An 18,857-nucleotide genomic window follows, 5' to 3' on the forward strand; every position below is an offset into this window, starting at 1 on the left:
AGATGACGTAGCTATCCGAATATCGTCCTATATATGTGCTACTAATCTATAGACTTTTTGCAAAAGGACGATTATTCCTTTCCAACCAAATGAACCATGAGACAGAACCAAAGCTATTGCGAAATCACAACACATTTGTAATATCTCTCTTTCTTTCTATCACTCTCTCAAAATTATTTGTTCCTTGAGTTAGAGATCTCTATGTGATTTAAATGTGTGTGCATGTTTTTTTTTCCATCACAAATATCTTTTTGTTACATATTATTGTAGTCACTCAATTGATTAAGGTATTTTCTGTGATCTAAAGGTTTTGATTTCAAATCTTCACTTTCACGTGTTGTATTAAAAAAAATCTTTAATTTGAAATTTGATCACACTTACTGAAGCACGTATCTTTTAATTGTTTTATTGACTATTATAAACTATTATGAAATGTGTTTTTGATTTTGTGACATTTTTTAACTTTCACTCTTAACGTAGGAGTCACAGATTTTCATTAACTATCATGTTCTCTATTTTTGATGGACGATTCAATGACTTTTAAAATTGTCACTAAATCAACCTATGACATTTAATGTCATTAAAACCCAATTTTATAGTAATGGGTGTTGGATTCAAAAACAAATAAAAACAATACTATTGAAATTTAAAAAATAAAAATAGTAATAATAATAATGTTAACTCCTATTTTTTAACAAGTTTGAACTATCTATTTTGATTTTTTCAAATGTTATATTTTACTTTTTGGACTTTACATTAAAAAAATATAGTCCTTAACATTAGTCTTTTTATAATAATTTAACAAGAATCTAAACATATTTGAAAACTCGACATCTAATAACCTTTTACCTCTTTCAAATACTTGTCCATATATAAATATCTATTGATTTTTTTAGTACAATAAATATCTATTGATTAGATAAATAAACCAATGCTAAATTAACCTAAATACTTTTGGAAACTCAACCCCTAATCATCGCATGCAACTTCCAAAAACATTTATATCTACATTCATACCTCGACTATTTTTTTTTAGTATAACATGTTGAAGATGGGATTCGAACTCACAATCTTATATGTCAATTGACAGCGTCGCTGAAAGTGCATTTTCAGCGACATTTCGTTAACAGCGTCGCTGAAAATACACTTTTAGCAATATTCTGTTGACGGCGTCGCTGAAAATGGTTTCAGCGACAACGCGCGTGTCACTGAAAATTACTTTCAACGACATATACTTCAACACGTCGCTAAAAATAATGTTCAATGATACCTTATGTTGACAATGTCACTGAAACCACATTTTAGTGACATTGTTGCTAATATGTCGCTAAAATACGTCGCTGAAACCTCCGTTTCTTGTAGCGACTATTAATTTAAATAAATGAACACATTTTATACTTCATAGGAAAAAGTATATTTTCTAAGTTCAATTTTATTTATTCGTTACACTTTCAAATTGTTACATGAGGTTTGAGTTTAATTTCTATTTGACTCTAGATTTCAATATATATTATACTTCTGAGTTTTCACTCATACGCACCATTGGTCCCTGACATATCACCCTAACGCAAGGTTGACTAAAATGGCTAATGGATCCATTTAATATTAATTTATATTATTTACATGCTTACATGGTAAAAAAATAGTAAGGTAGAAGAGAGAGAATGGGTGGAGGAAAGCGATAATATTTTTTTTATTTTTTACCACATTACCTACTGAAATGTTATAAATATAATTTTTTTTTTTTTTTTTGAAAAACTAAATATAAATATTTTTACTACTTAAGAATATAATTTATGTAAATTAATATGAAATGGATCGCCAGCATCCTAGTCAGCATTCTAGTTACTCAAAAGTGAGCATTGATGAAAATCCAAGAGTAAAAAGACTAACATTTTGAAAGAGATAAAAACTAAATTCAAAACTCGTAATATTTTGAAACCAAACTGAAATTAATGACAAAGGCCAAAACGATTCTTTTAATTCGAAGTTACAGAACTTAAAATAAAATATTTGAAAATTTAGGAACCAAACTGAAATTCCTCCTACACAACTATTACAAATTAGATAAACAATCAATATTAAAAAGATCTAATAATAGCCACTAATGTAATTCTAGTTTATAAAATAAATCATCAATATTTATTAGATACAGCTACACTGCAATAGCCAATTATTTATTACCTTATTCAAAGAAGAGCCTTAGATGGAGACACTGTTGGGGATTCCTTTGCCTGAGAGCCCCTCTTCACCAGTTGGATAAAGCAACGTGTAAGGCACCACAACTGGTCCAACTCTGTTTTTCAGTCTCAAATCTCCATTTCTTTTGATGATTCCATCTTCAATTTCAGCCAACTTTTTTCCAAACTTCTCGAATGCTTCCAATGGTTCTTTATCGGTAGTCCACTCGGGCGAGTCTCTTTGGCCGAGATAGACCTCGTCGGACGAGTGCCTCGACAATATTTCTATCAGCGAGACACCGAGAAGAGTTTGCAGTTGTGCAGTGATCGTTCTTAAGAAAGCTTTTTCGGGGTTTGATTCAAGTTCTTCGTACTCGGGAGTGCCTTTTTCGGGCATGAATTTGCGACTGATAGTTGGTCGATTCGGGAGATAACCTGCATAAGGGTATTGTCCAAAGTTCACTGCTGCATGGAGAGCCGAAGCAATCCATATGACAATAGTGCAGGTTTCTATTAATTCTTCAACGTTTTGCATTTTAGGCCACCATGGTTCATCTTTCTTGTCACCGTGGCCTTTCTCTCTGAGTTCCTTCCACCAAGATTGCAGCTCCAAGTCATTTTGTACCGTTTCATCAGTCTTGTAATAGAAAGAACAATAATCTGTAACCCAGGTCTTGATCGCTGACCAGATCTCGAGCCCATCGACAGCATATGGATAGTCCTCGATTACGAGACGAAGTCCATGTGGAGAATTTGAATCCTCAATTGCCATTCCTCTAAACGAAGCAAAGATCTTGAACAAGTTAAAAGACTGGTATGCGAAGTATGAGAATATGCAACTTAAAATCTGTCCACAAACTAATGCCCAATAACCACTATTATATGAATGTTTAGTTTGGGCTATTATTGGGTGATTGTAATATCTTTACCTCTTTATGAGATCTGCAGGAAGTGCTTGTTCAGGAAAAATCCAGTCCTTATATAGAACAGCTGACATCTCCATGGAATATTTGGCTGGAAAAACTGTTGCTTCCAAAATGCCACCTGCATTAATGAGTATCTGTCGAGCAAATGCGTTTATATTCATGGTGTCTCGGAAGTGGGGATGGAGCAGCTTGTAAATTGGATGAAGAACACTTAGTTGTCTATTAGTAGCAATCACAAACGGCTCAATTACGGCATGAGTATTCAACCTACAAGAAACCAATAAAGTTACATGCAAAAATCCATTTGATTAGAACTATGTTCAATTGTTCAATCTGAGTTATACCAATGGCTGATGAGTTGGTGGTAACCAGAGTCATTTACAGCCGCATAAGCTTTGGCTAGCTGCCAAATTGAACTCTCGACCCCTTGTTCGGCTGGAAAGAAAATCTTGCTAACCGCTCCAAATCGGTCTCCTTGAGGGTTTCGCAAGCTCAGTTCGATCGCCAATGGCTTTAGTGTACCATCTTCTTTGAGGAAAAGTATGGTTCGGCTCGCATAAGTCTTTGTGGAAGTCGTATTTATTCGTCTAAGGTATGGCATCAGTGAATCATGGGGATCCAATATAAACAACCTATTTCTCTTGATTGCCTAATACACCAAATTTACAAGAAATCAGAATGCAGAAATAAAGTTAGTTATGTTAATTATAAAGCACGTAGTTTCCAAGAAATAAAACTTTATTTTTTGGATTCTGCATTCAATGATGTACAATTCACCTCTTCTACTGTAAGTCCATCTAATTTGTCTATTATGTGTTCTTTGGTTATCTTGCTGTTCTGATCACCATAAACTTCAGGGTCAAGCTTGCTTGTTGGTGGAAACACCTGCAATTCAAAGCATGAATATTCAACAAGGGGAAACATTCTCTTAATATATATAAATTTGAGAAAAATGTAGTGATTTTTTCAAATTTCTAGGAATACCCAGAAGCAATTCTCTTCACACGCCATTCTGATTTCATTTACTTCATATAATGTTTTGAATTCATCCTCACTCCCCACCTTCTATTCCTTTCTCTCTCAAAATAATTAACTTTTAAGAATTTGAATGGATTGGAAGAACAACAACAATTTTAAAAAATTAGGTTGATGGAGATAGAAAATAGATTTATGAGATTACTTGGAGACGACGGATGACTACAGGATTTACTCCCGCCAGTATTTCTCTACCAAATTCTTCATCGGTCCTCCAAGCTGATCTATCCTCTGTTACAACATGATTAGAGCATCAGAAAGTTAAGCCAACAAGACACCAAATATAAGTTGCCAGCAGCAAAGGTATAGCCAAAAAGTTTTCACATAGGACAAAATCTTACCTTCTAACTATTTATATATAATCTTTATCTTTCCCTTTGGAAATTTTAAATTCTTACTTTTTTCATACAACTTTTTAAGATTAAATTAGAAGTTTGGTCCTCGTTCAAGGATCTTGTCTATTTAGTCCTGCATTATAAAACAATCCCAATAGGTTTAGAGTGACTATACTTTAAAAACGTTCTAATGGAAATTTAAAATTCCCACTCTGTGTCTTATAGATTCTTCTCGCTGATTTCGTTTAACTACATATTCTAAAGTTAAAGTACAGGATCAGAGAAAGTATTCAAATAGAAGTTGAAAAACCAAACTTATACCAGCCACTTAAAGATTGAGATGAAGATGAAGTACCTTTAATCACTTGAGGCAAAGGAAACTTGAAGAGCCTTTCACCATCAGTTCTAAAAATTTCCTTGAGCAAAGGTGCAGCGATGTTCTCCCTAATGGCTTCAAATAAACCTTCCGGCACCGGAAATCCTCCTTCATACAGATCAAGAACGTCCTGGAAGCTGTCGAACTCGCCTGGAGTGCCTTCAAACAGTTCTTCAAGCCCAGGCTTGATAAACTGAGAAACTGCCTTCAGCGCATAAGCAAGGAAATCGGACAACTTCAAGTGACCGAATCGTTCATCCCTTGGAACGTAAATGTCTAAACTCTTAACAAGTGGTATTCTGCTCTCAAATTCGGGATCTGTAAAGAAAACAAATTCAACTATATACCAAATAAAAAGTTGAACCCTAGGCGGCTACGGATTGATTCCGGTTCCGATTTCGATAGATTTATGAAAAATTGAATCCACATCACTAATTTTCCTTCAAAATTAAACGAAAAAGGGCGAAGAGATCTCGAGTTTCTTGCCTGATTTCGCCGGCGGTCGTCCGGTTCGTCCTCTCCGAGGGTAAGGATACTGGGTGGAGCCGCCGAGGACCGGACGGGCGTATTCTGAACCTTTATCTGGATCAGCGAGATCATTGTAGAAAGCGTAATCGTAAACCCTATCCCATTCTTGGAGTTCGCCATTGCCGTCTCCTCTCAAGCTCTGTAATTCCTCATCTCTGAACTTGCGAAGCGGCTCTGGTGTTTCGCTGGGAAGATATGTCTGTAAATGCAAATAAACATCCAAATGACAAATAAAAAAAAAAAGATATTAAATTTTAAATTTAGTCTCTAAAAATATATTTTTACACTTTTTTTAATTATACTCCATAGTTAACGGTAAGATTAACCGATGATAAATCTATATAATATCATATTCAATAAATTCTAGAAATTTAGAGAGGGAATTAAGCTACTTTAAAAGATTAAGTTTTCTAATACATAGGAAAGATGACGAGTTTCTTATCATTGATGATCTAATTTATCTTCTAAATTTCAAGCAATATACTAAATATTACGTCTTCTTGTAAACCAATTTCAACCTTCTGAAGAAAGAAAAAAAAAACAAATTTTAACATTCATTGGACAAAGTAAAAAGTGTAAAAAAAAAAAGGATTTTTTTTTAGAACTTTCTCAAAATTATATAAAAGTTTTAGAAGTTTTTATTTCTGGCCAAAACAACCTTCTATTCATTTCCTCCCAAATATAAATAAAAATATTATTTTATCAATTCATTTTACTTTATTTTCTAAAATTGAAGAAAAAAAATAAAAACATTATCAAGGAATCCTAAACTATCAAAATATTTATTTTAACCATTAACTAATCTATTTCAGTTCCTAAAGTTTCAAAATGTCTATTTTACTCCCTTTACTTTAAAAATGGTAATCACGATGTGAAGGAAACGATATATTTAACCTAGAAAAATGAAAAATCGAACCTGATTGACGAAGAAAATACGATTCTTTTTCGACGTGCGAAATGGATAAACCCAAGAGTTGCATAGGAAGTAGATCCTTCCATGGCCAGGAACATGTTCGAGAGTGAGAGATTTGAGGTAAAATTCACTGTGATGATCATTTCTGATGAAGAAGGCACCAGGAATTCCCATTTCTTCCTCATCCCAATCAAATCTAACTTTGAAAGCAGCTTCCCCAGCTATTAATGGAGTCCTTGTAGTAATCCAATCTTCCAAATAAGCTGCCTCTCCCAATTTCCCTCTCAATCCGTTTGCTACAAAAATATATAAATAAAGAGAAAAAATCAGAACTAATACATCCATCTTCATGTTACTTGATTCATCCTACTCTCTAAAATAGAGTAAATGTTTTAACCACATAACTATTTTTATGTACTAATGACACGTATACTTTGTTCTTATAAGGTCGTGACTATCTTTTATTTTTTTTACACTTTTTTAGAATAAAAGTTACGCAAATAAAGTGTTTAGATAACTTTCCAGTGGAAAAAAAGATATTGTTATTTTCTTTTTTCTCATATTTTAGAAACGTTTATTAATATAACACATGTGGAGCGTAGATTTAAACCTTCAATCTCAAAGAAAAACGAGTGACATTAGAAAATTTAGGGGTACTTCCCTTGTAAAGATTAAATTTATAGAATAAAGAAAATAAGATCTTGTATTATTTTAATGGAAAAAACACAAACTTAATGTTAGAGATTCATATTATGTTTAAACTCTATGTACCTCCTCCACCCATTAAGAAGAAACATATCGACTTTAAAATGGTTTTTTTTTCAACTTCAACCCCAACATTATGAAAAGATTAATTCAAATTTCAAAAAAAGATGTTCAAATAATATAATAAAATAATTGATATATTAAGTTGAACCACTCGGAGTATGATCCCAAGACTCGTGTTGACAAGTTTATTAAGTTGTTCTTTTTTAGTACAAGAAAACGTGGGTTGGATCATGACTTTTTTATGGAAGATATATATTTTAATTAGATGATGAGTTATGAAATTTATTAATTTGTAATTCATTTAGAATGGTAAAATTTTATGGTGAATCATTTCGTCACAAAATTTAAATAATTTTGAAAATTAAAAAGAAAAACAATTTTGCAAATTGTAATTTAAATTCATGTGGTCTAAAAAGCCGTATATGTATTTTTTTTCTTTTTCTTTTTTTGTAGACTTTATGTCAATTATATCACAAAATAACATATACATGATTGAGAGAAGAAATTGATACAAATTCACATAAAATGAGCCTTTTAAGTCAAATATTCAAAGGAAAAAGAGAACCAAAAAAAAGAGTGAATTATACCAAATTGAAGCTTGTAATCAACATATAGTTTGAACCAAAAAGGAAAACAAAATAATTGTTTTTAGAAAAATAAAACAAAAAAGATTGGTTTTAGTCTTTCTAGGCAAATAGTGGGTCCTTTTTCCTCTCACATAAGTCTTATTTTTATTTTTTTTTCCAAGTACTAATAAAAGGAAAGGAAATTCTGTCAGAAAAAAAAAAGAACAAAAAAAAGAAGGAATTTATTTTGTCTTCTTTTTATCTCTTCTTTCTTCTTCTCCAAGTCTTCAATACCGCGTAGGTGAAAATGTTGGGTTTTATCATTTATAGACCAAAATGACAAAATTTGCTGGGACTAAATTGAGTACTTTCAAACAATAATTCTTTTTTTATAAATAATTTAATTATTTTTAAATAATATTGATGTAATACTAAAAGCTTTTCTACAAAAAAAAAAAAAGTAATACTTAAATCAAATTTATGGATTAAAATATAGTTTTTTCAAAATAAATGTGTTTCACGAAATTCTAAAATTATCATGTTTTTTTAATATATAGTAGGTTGACTTTGGTTTTACGGCTTCAAATTAATATTTCATATCTATAGAAAAGTAATTTCTATTCTTAAAAAACTCTATTAGACAAAAAATACGTATATATATATATATATATATTTAAATGAGGAATAATTAACCATATAGATTTAAATACAATTTAAACCATTATTTATATATGTTAACCAAAATATAACTAATTCAGTAGGTTAAGACACATGTATTCAATTATGAGGTTGAGAATTCGAATCCTCACCCCACATCTTTTATATTTGAAAAAAACATTTACAATACATACTATTTTTTTTTCTTATTTAATTAAAAAAAAACTAATCTCAAGACATTCTCAAAACCAACTAAGACGTTCTAGTAAGAGAATATTTTTAAAATTAAATGGTCCTAAGAAATTGACCCAAAAAACTGAATTAGGAAAAAGAAAAGAGAAAAGGGGAAACTTGTACAAGAAGAGAGAGGGTACTTTTTTTCCCTTAAAGAATATATTGATGAAGCAGAGATTTATAGCTACTGAATTATGCTCGTGTTAGCAGTAAGGTACATGAGAAATATGGTTTTTTTGGTAGAATATTACATTACAAATTAAAATTACTACTAAATAAAGTAAAATGTTAAAATATTATTTTGGTGCATGTGCTTTCAACTTTGGATCATTTTGATTCTTGTTCTTTTAAAATGTTCATTTTGATCCATATACTTTCAACTTTAGTTTATTTTAGTCTATATACTTTTAAAAAATTCGTTTCGATCCATATACTTCAAAAAAAATATCATTTTGATGTCTTAATTTTATTTTTAATCTCATTTTTACTATCACAATTTCAACGAGTAAGTACAATCAACCTATTTCTAAAAACATAACTACAATTCTATATTAAAATATGTATAATTTGTGTTAAACTTTTGCAAATTAGAACTAAAACCAACATTTTAAAAATACAGAGATCAAAATAAAAATTTTGAAAGAACGGAAAGAGAGAGAGAGAATTATGACATGAGAGGGAAGAGACTTATAATAGAGAAGAGATGGAGAGAGCTTACAGTGGTCGCCATTAATGGCACTGACAAGTTGGAGAGAAACTCGTTTGCCCAAAAATTCATAGAGATAATCAAGAAGAGATTCATGGAAGTCATTGAAATCCAAAACATTACTTTTCATCAAAATCACTGTTCCTTCGATCTTCTTCTTCTCTCCCAAAACACTTTCACTCGCCATCTCTCTCTCTCTCTCTTTTTCTCTCTCTCAATAAGCTTTATTATGTTGAGGGAATATATCTCCACACATCTAATATATACCCACAAAATCCCGAATCGACCCGACCCGACTTACTTGTTGCCTTTCAGATAAGGAGGAAATGGGATGGCTTCCTTTTTTAGTAGTCTTTTTCTCTTTTTTCTAAAACCTTTTTATACCCAAGTTTTTTTTTCTTTCTAAAAAATTATGAGATTACCGAATATTCTTCTTTTTTTTTTTTAATTAGAATGTTTTGAATGATTAAGTGAATCTGAACATAGTTCCATTAATTAAGACATTTAGGATTCGTTTGGTAACGTTCACATTTCTTGTTTTTCGTTTTCAATTTGTTCCAAAACATAAACAAAAAAATTATTTTATCATATTTGAATTCTCGGAAGTTGGAATCATTCAATACATTTTTATTCTTTATTAAAAAGAAAGAAACATGAACGTTATCAACGAACCCTTAAAGGTCAAATGGTCATGTTGCAGTGAAAGTGAAAGTGAATTATTTCTTAATGGGTATGTTATTTTATTAAAATTGTTATGTAATTTTGGTTGAATTGTTGAATGTAGATAAGTTAGACATATGGAGTTCATGAGCAATTTGTGGGTTTTCAATGGTTGTTGTGGTGTCATTAATTATAACTACAACTATATTAATTAGAAGATATGATAAGTTGGTGTAGCCTGCTGCAACACGTATGCTATTGCTAACATCTTATTGCTAAGGCCACAAATGTGACTAAATAATATCTTATATGCGACCTACTCAAACTTCTTCCTAGAAAAAATAATACCTTATAAAATAAAAATAATACGGGATAGCTATTACCTAGTGCCTAGCACGATAGCGTAGGTCTAGCTTGTAGAAACTTAGTCTCATCCAAGCTACGTTAATAGGTGTTAATAAGTGTCTCGCGGATCCTACTCAGGTCGGATTATCAAACTATCATAAACTCATTGACCAAGTTGATTTTTTTTTCTTATTACTCAGAGTGTTGGCAGCCCTTTGACCTTTATACCCCTATACCTGGATTATGCGCATTATCTTTATATCCGTACATATGCAATGAGTAATAAGTGATAAAAATTTAATCACTTATAAAGTCCGTGAATGAAAAAATAGTAATAATAAAGATGTACTTTGATTACATACAATCTCAATTATTTTTATTAATTTTTGGTTTATCTATTTTTGAAAAACATAGTTTGCATCATATAACCTATTTAGTTTTCAGATTTTAAGTTCTGAAAAAACACTTCTAAAATTGCAGTTTTCAGATAATACTTTAAAAGCAAGTTTTTTTTTTTAATTTATTTTCTTTCTTTTTACCCCTCATAAGAGCTTACCCTTATTTCTAACATTTTCTGCCAATCTGATCTGTCAGTAGATGAAGTATTTATTACTGTTTTAAAGTCATAGTTCAATTCTTGCATAAATAAATATATATATTATAAAATTTATTTATAAAGTTTCAAGATTATATTTATAAACTTTCCCTTCAAAAATTAAAAAAAAAAACTATATTTTTAAACTTAAAAATTTATTCATTATTTTAATAATTTTAAAAATAAAATCATAATTTGATAATTATTGTATAGTCAATAAGAAACATTAGATAATAAAATTTGATTTGTTTTAGAAAAATAAAAATCGGAAAATGTTTCCTTTGTTTTGATTTTCTACTTTTCAAAAAACTAAAATGATTTAGTTTTTTATTTTAAATATAAAATTAAAAATCCAAGAACTTTACCAATGGACAAAACCTTTGTTTTTCTTTAAATAAAAATTATTTTCAACTTGAATGGTAAATTTTCCTCGAACATTAATCCATAAAATCAACTTATAACCAGTGTTCAAAATATCGATGTCGATGAAAATGTCGAGGTCCCGATTTTACGTACATGTCGATGGACATGTCGATGTCGATGGATATTTCAGGAAAAATAATGGAAATTGTAGAAATTGATGGAAATTTTTTTAATTGACAAATAAAACTTTAGCTTAATTAGCCAATAATTGATCACCTTTAACCATTAAATGTAAGAATATGACAATTTTACTTATGAAAATGTTGATGTCGATGGAAATATAGAAAAAAGATCTTTCCTTTAATGAAGATTGATGGAAATTATTTGAATATGTAAAGTAAACTTTAATTGTAAACTTTTGACTACTTCTTTAGTGTTTTTCATAATAGGATTCATTTGGAAATGAGATAATTAGCGACTTGATTTCCAAACACGTTTCTAAATTCTAATTAACTCGTACCTGTTTACTTTTTACCTACTTATCTTTCCAAATTTGAATTTACACATTTTTCAAACATATTTTCAAATCAATCATCAATTCAACTTTCCAATCAAATTTACACAATTTTCAAACACCCCAACCTCGTGATTGTGCCATTCATCCAAATTATCTATCAATGAGTTTCATATGTGCTTCATATTCTACTCCTTTGAACAACAACCTTCAAAACTTTCAGTCTATGATGATCGGGGAGAACTATTATAATTTATATCAAAATTATCAAGATAGTGCACTAGATCGTCCGAGAACATCTTTTTGGTATTAATTAAGTTACATATTCTACTTCATGTTTTACCACTATTTGTATATAATATTATTTTATTTTTAAAAAATTATAAGATTATTTCAATCTTTATATATGTCAATATTTCAAAGTAAGGACTATATTGTATTAGAAATTATCAATAAAGTAAATTCCAAATCTTATTAGTTATACTTTATACAGTATTAAAATTCGAATGTTTCATTGAAAGACTAAGATTACAATCATCGAGGCTGTGAAAAATTATAGACTATAGTGGCATAGTAAGAAGATGATGAAAATAAAACAACCTTAAAGAAGAAGAGGGAAAAAAAAGACATGACATGTCCACGACATGCTCGATACATCGACATGTCTCTCGACATTTTGAACCCTGCTTATAACGCGACGAGAGTTCCGTTCGTTGTTTTAATTTCTCTTTTTTAATTGTTTCCATTAAAAAAATAAAAACTCACGTCTCTCATTACCACCCAATAAATGCCCCGTGAAGAAAATTAAATGCCTATCTGGTTCTTGTTACACGTCTGTGGTTGAAATTAATTAATAATTTACTATTCATAAATATTATCTTAAAACTATTTAAAGGACATTTTTAACCATCTTAAGTTATAGATCCATAGACTTTCAATTAAGAAATTCAACATATGATCCTAATCAGCCCATTGATTCTTCGATGATGATTATTATGGTCCTTAATATACTATAGATTCTATTAGTGTTCTATTCTCTGTCGAACAATTGAACATAATTTTGTACATAGTTAGAGGGTAACATTAAGCTAACGAGATTAAGGTCGATGTGTTCATCTTTATTTTAGTTTTTAATTCTAGTTATTACACTGTGCAATGATATTGGAATCTTGTGGCTAGTTTTAAGATCAACTAGTTTAGCTATTAAAAATTATTTTTTGGCATTTGGTATTTGATTTTTAAACCTCTTTTTGTAACGATTTAACTCCTATACTCTTGAAATGTAACGCGATTGAGTCTATAAGTCTGGGTATATAATTTGAACTCTATTTGAATTTCTGATCATAGAAAATTAAGTCATTTCTTTCACTTACCTAATGATGTTTTTTTTTATCTAGTTGCTTATAAAAATTTTAATTAAATAATGTTATTTTAGTACAATAACATGTGGAGTGAGGATTCAAACTCACAATCTTGTGGCTGAAGATAGATATTTTAATTAGTTGAGCAATTCAAATTGATCACTTCATTGTTACATAATTAATTCAAATTCAAATTATAATTTTTTTTAATATATACAACATGTGGAGGGTGGAAATTTAACTTCACAACTTTTTAGTCGGAGTAATGCTTAAGTTAGCTAAATACTAAATTATAATAGACAAAAGTTTGAGAGCCAAAATATTAAAATATTCAAAATACGAAGGATTAAAACTATGTTTTAATTTATAATTTTCTAAAAAAGATAAGGTTAAACACCTAACTTTAGTTGTTAGGTCTATCTAATCCTCAAATTTTTTTTTGGAACAGTTCACTTTTTTATGAACTTTGATTACGCAATGCATAAATTCTGAATTTACATCCTCAATTCAATGGAATTGTTATTGAGTTGGTTTTATCTTAAACAAGACTTCTTATATGATTCCGCCCGTAAGGGTTATTTATTGGTTTCAACCCGTCATTAATAACTTAATTATTTTTAGAAAAATGTAGATAAAAATAATACTATCGTTGGGAGTCCTAGGCCTACTTGTCATCCCACACTAAAACAAAGAAGTTTTTCAATAAAAAACTCTTCTAGGGTAGGAAGACCTCGTAAAGATAAGATACATTAAAATTAAGGAGAGAGCCAAAAAAAATATGATCTTCACGTATTTGGAAGCAAATTATATCTCCCACGTGTCAGTATCAGACACCATCAAATCACCATGATAAAGAAGAATCGAATGAATCTTTTCATTCAAACAACTACAGGCAGCTGAAGTCGAGCCGAGCTATATCTCACTACTCAACCGACCTTCAATAGGGACGAGCAGACCTTGAAGAGCACCTGCAGGCGCAAAGGCACCAGACACACTCTCCGACAAGGTGCCCGCAATTCTCGAGCGGTCGGAGGTTGGAGTGCTGTCGAAAGCTCTATCGATGCTCGCCCCTATAAATATAGATCACCGCCTCTCACGCAAGGTACGTAAAACTATATTCTCTCTCGAGTATAGGTCGGATCAATACTGACTAGAGCGTTGGAATGCTAACTCTGTTTTGCAAGTTCTTCGTACATCGGTACACCTAATCTGAGCTTCGCAATCGAGACTTGATCACTTTCCTGATCAAACCGTGTAAATAATGACATTGTACGTCTATTTTGAATAAAACGTTAATTAAATATTTGGCACGGAAAAAAAAAGGACTTGCTAAATAAAGTAGCAAGCTGGGTATTGTGTACCATTTCACCCGAGTACACAATTAATTAGTTGATTTTGATCAAATTCATACGACTTTTTAATCAAATTTTCAAGTAGTCGATCAATTCAATTTTGCAAGCTTCAATCTCGACATTGAGCTTTAATTTTTCTCAACTCGATACCTAAGTTTTGTCCCCATGTACACAATCACGAGTGAAAATAATTCTATGTTGCATTTTTTTGTCTTAAATTAGTTCCCGTTCTAGTTGTAGAAGTTTCATAATTATCATCTTTTTAATTCATCATTTAAAAATTTTCATCCAATATTATCTGTTACATTGAAAAACTACATTAGCGTAGTCATTTTTATACCTTTTTCAGCCAAATATAATACTTCTCAAATTCATGTTTTTCAACCCATATGATTTATTACACACTCTTCGATAAATGATTAAAATAAAATGTCATGAAACTCTTCTTAAATTTTTACTCAAAATACCAACATCTATTTTGATTGATGTATTTTCCACTTTTATTCATCTACTTACAAAATATATACTTTTAAAAAGTGATAATTTTACGCATTTTATTTTCATTTTCTATCGTAATTTTAGCATAACACATCACTCATTAAATTTATTGAAATGTAGTCATAAATGTGTATTAAAGTGTTTCAATTGTGTATAAAATTTGTGTTAAAAATGTTCAAATAGAAATTAAAATTGTCACTTTTTAAAAATACAGAGAACAAAAACCTATGTTTCAAAAGTACGGAGATTGACATAAACAAAAGTTGAAAAAACAATGACCAAAGTTGAAAGTAAAATGTCCAAAATAATTTTTATTAATGACAAGGATGTCTGCAAAATTAGAAACAAATATAATGAATGACCATTTCGTTTTCTGTTTTTGGTTTTTGATTGTTGAATAATATGGTTTTGATAATCAATTCAATTTTCTGTTTTTTTTCTTTTTAAAACTAGTTTTTAAAAATATATTTTTGTTTTTCAAAATTATCTCTAACAATTTTTTTCCTACCCAAAATTTTTTTTCATAAATATCTCTCTATAAAATTTATCATTATTTTTCTCTCTCCAAATTTTTTATTTCTATCTATTTTTATTATTATTTTTAGATCACTTTTATTTCTCTCACTCAAAAATTTAATATTTTCCCAAACTTTTCTTCTTTCTCTTCTCATCTATTTTCTTCGTTCAGTTTTTTTTTTCAAAGTAACTTTTATTTCTCTTTGTATTTATTTATTTTCCCTAACAAGTATATTTTGAATCTTGTTTTTATCTCTAAATTTTTCTCACTATTATTTTTCTTTCTAATTTCTTTCTTTTTCTTTAACGTCTATTTTCCTCTAAACTTTACTCTTTTTCTTTAAAAATTCTCTCTTTTTGTCTAACTTTTCTTTCACAATTTTTTTTTTCTAAATCTCTATAAAATTTCTCTTTCAAAAGTTGATTTCCATCCCTCTAAATTTGTATTTTCATGTCTCTACCTTAGGAATGACGAAAATTTCCACAAGAGTCAAGTCCCCTCTAAGAATAGGAAATGCATGTCCAACCTGATCCCCGATTCTATTTTTTAAATAATTAATGTATATTATATTGACATATTTACTAAATTGTGAATAAAATATTAAATATTTTTTAAAACTAATTATTTATAATATATATTTATTACACTTTTGTATTTTTTAAATTCTAAAAATAATTAAAATTAATTATAAACCCGTAATTTTTCCCATGAATATCATCGTCCCAAAATAAGGATTTTTCAACTTGGATCTCAATTCCCGAATCGAAGAACGAGGTGGAAACAGGGAACTAAAATGGGAGATGACATCCTCACTCCCGCCCCCACATAGAATTTTCTCTTTTAATATATATTTTCAATTTTCTAACTTTTTAAAAACAGAAAACTAAAAATGGTTACCATGTTTAGTTTTCTGTTTTTTTTTTTTTGAAAAAAAGAAAAAACAGTTATCGACCCTAGAACTTGGGAAACATAGAGATTTAAGTTGAAATTAATAATTAAAAAATCAACTAAAAATATAATTTAACCAACAAAATTTTTTTTGATGGGTAGCCACAAAATAATATAGAAAACATGTATAATAACAAAGGAGGCATGAGAAATGTTTCCAAAATAAGACATGCACAAGCCAAACAAGTAACCTATATGTTGTGGTTGAGTCCATTAGAAGTAAAGTTTTAATCAATTGGAAGACGACATGTTTTTGTTGGAGATAAATTTGTTGGCCTAACTTGTTTTGATTTCAAAGTCAATTTTATCCCACTTGCTCATCAATATCGTCCTATACCGTTATGGCTATACAATTAACGGAGAATTGATTTATAAAATAGGTGGTCATCATGAATTTGAACTAATTCCCTCCCGATTTATTCTAGTCATTTTGGACCAATGAACCATTCATAATGGTCATTGTATCCCTCTTAATTGTCCTATATTAAAAAAAATTATATGAATTTTTTTTTCTAATTTATCTCCTAAATTTTTAGAATAGTTATGCATATAAAAAATTAGAAGGTAAGATTTCGTCGCTCCCAACGAAAATTTTTAGCTTTTAGCTTTGCAAATTTTGTACTTCGTTTTTTCAAGTACATTTTATGTGCATTGCACTCAAAGAAAAATGGTACAAAACATGAGTTGTTATGAGAGGTAAACGTAAAGGTTGACATGACATAACGTAAAAAAATAAGTTTCAGAAGACTGAATCTATATAACATGATTTATGTAGCTCATAGAATTAACAAACCTATCATACGTCAGCAAACATAGTTAGCTAAATGAAAAAATATAATATGATTTTGAAAAAAAAAAATAAAAGAGAGAGTAAAACATCTCTTAAACACATAAAAGTTAAAATCTAAAATAACAATCGTGTCAGTATTTCATTCAATTCTTTATAAATTAAAAGGTTTAATATTCATATATAGGACCAAAAAATCTTACCAAAGCGAGCATAGCTCAATTAACATATATCTTCAACTAAAAAGTTGTGAGTTCGAACCCCTCCCCCACATGTTGTACTAAATAATATAAAGAGTATAAAATTTTTATTTACTAATTCAAATAAATTTTACACATTAGTTGATTTTCACAAAATTTTTTAAATATGTTTGATATTTTAGACCATGTGTCAGACATCTTAATTTACCCGATACACTAGTAGAAATTCAATTTAATGTGACGTTTTCAAGAGGGATATTGGTGACACAAATTTGATTAAAGAAAGTATACTTCTAATAAATAGATCATTAATTAGGTGAAAAGAAAAATGTGAAATTAAAAGCAACTAAATTTTGTCATGGGTGCAATTAATTATAAAAAAAAAACAATAAATAGTTATGGGTATTATTGGCAACTTTTTTGTTTTAGATTGCTGGACATTTTATTTGATGTATATGGATATTAAATATTTTAAGCTCAAATTATTCTAAATATTAAAATATAGCATACGTTGATTTTTCTTAATGTATTTTACGTCATATTTGGGTTAAGACCTCGATTTAGATTATGCCTTTTTTTTTAATTTTGATCTTTTATGTTATATTGAAAAATTACATATTTATTTTATGCTATTTAAACCCACAAAGAAAAATATTAATGACAAATTGGAAGTTGTAAACTTCAATAATAGTATTTGGAAAGTTTTATACTAAAAGGCATAAAATAATACGTATTTATAAAAATATCATTACTTTTAAGTGGTTTTTGGTTCATGGTTCATCTAATTTAATTGTATAAGTTTGAAATTTATGTCATTTTTGTAAAATCTTAAACCTAATGCTATATATATAAATATATATTCCCTTTTATACTATTTTTGTAATTTCCCCTTAATTCTATAACATAAAATAAAGACTAAAATCTTATCGGTTTAAATTTCAATAATACAACCCAACTAATAAAATAATTATCGACTAAAACATAAAAAACAGTAATTAAAAATCTTTAAACAATAGGTAACAATAGGTAATAGATTTTTTTCCGTCAAAAAAAAAAGTAATAGACTTTTCTTTTAGTGGATTTTAATTTTTAATTTCGTTTTTATGCATTGATGAATTTTTTTTCTTTCAAGTTCTTCGAACTAAATATTGAAACAAGGACAATGTGTATATTTAAAAGGAATTTTTTTAAAATTTGTTAGTATAATAGCATTTTTTTAATAGATAATTTTTCTGTCATAGTTTACTATTCCAAGTAAGGTAAATTAATATAAGTCAAGTCATATGAGGTCGATAATTTTCAATGGGTTAAAAAAACACATTTGATCCCTGTACTTTTATTAAATTAAGGATTGTATGAGGTTACATCTATTTTATCAAATAAAACGTATGAAGTATTTCCAACTTAATGAATAAAATGTAATTTGACATTATATCATTATTATGTTGACAAATCTTCACATTTTATGACAATAAATCTTGATTGAACCTTCT

The 18,857-nt window shown here is 29.1% G+C and overlaps 1 protein-coding gene across 1 annotated transcript; it reads right to left on the reverse strand.

Annotated features, from left to right (window-relative positions):
* Positions 1-1,990: 1,990 nt before the first annotated feature.
* On the reverse strand, positions 1,991-9,469 carry LOC111018834 (putative linoleate 9S-lipoxygenase 5). Its single transcript, XM_022295077.2, has 9 exons — positions 9,237-9,469; positions 6,297-6,589; positions 5,339-5,579; positions 4,832-5,170; positions 4,287-4,372; positions 3,884-3,991; positions 3,451-3,755; positions 3,110-3,373; positions 1,991-2,956 (listed from the first exon to the last, which is right to left on the reverse strand). The coding sequence occupies exons 1-9, from the start codon at positions 9,409-9,411 to the stop codon at positions 2,203-2,205; spliced, it is 2,565 nt and encodes an 854-aa protein (XP_022150769.1). The 5' UTR covers positions 9,412-9,469; the 3' UTR covers positions 1,991-2,202.
* Positions 9,470-18,857: the final 9,388 nt, after the last annotated feature.

The sequence above is a fragment of the Momordica charantia genome (genome assembly GCF_013281855.1).
Source record: "Momordica charantia cultivar OHB3-1 chromosome 8 unlocalized genomic scaffold, Mcharantia_2.0 BLBB01000008.1, whole genome shotgun sequence".
NCBI classification, from domain to species: Eukaryota; Viridiplantae; Streptophyta; class Magnoliopsida; order Cucurbitales; family Cucurbitaceae; genus Momordica; species Momordica charantia.

Coding starts and splice junctions, on each gene's coding strand:
- LOC111018834 (XM_022295077.2), bottom strand. CDS start 9,411: ATGGCGAGTGAAAGTGTTTTGGGAGAGAAGAAGAAGATCGAAGGAACA. Junction 4,373..4,831: donor TTTGCCTCAAGTGATTAAAG/GTACTTCATCTT, acceptor ATGTTGTAACAG/AGGATAGATCAGCTTGGAGG. Junction 2,957..3,109: donor CCTGCAGATCTCATAAAGAG/GTAAAGATATTA, acceptor TGCTTCGTTTAG/AGGAATGGCAATTGAGGATT.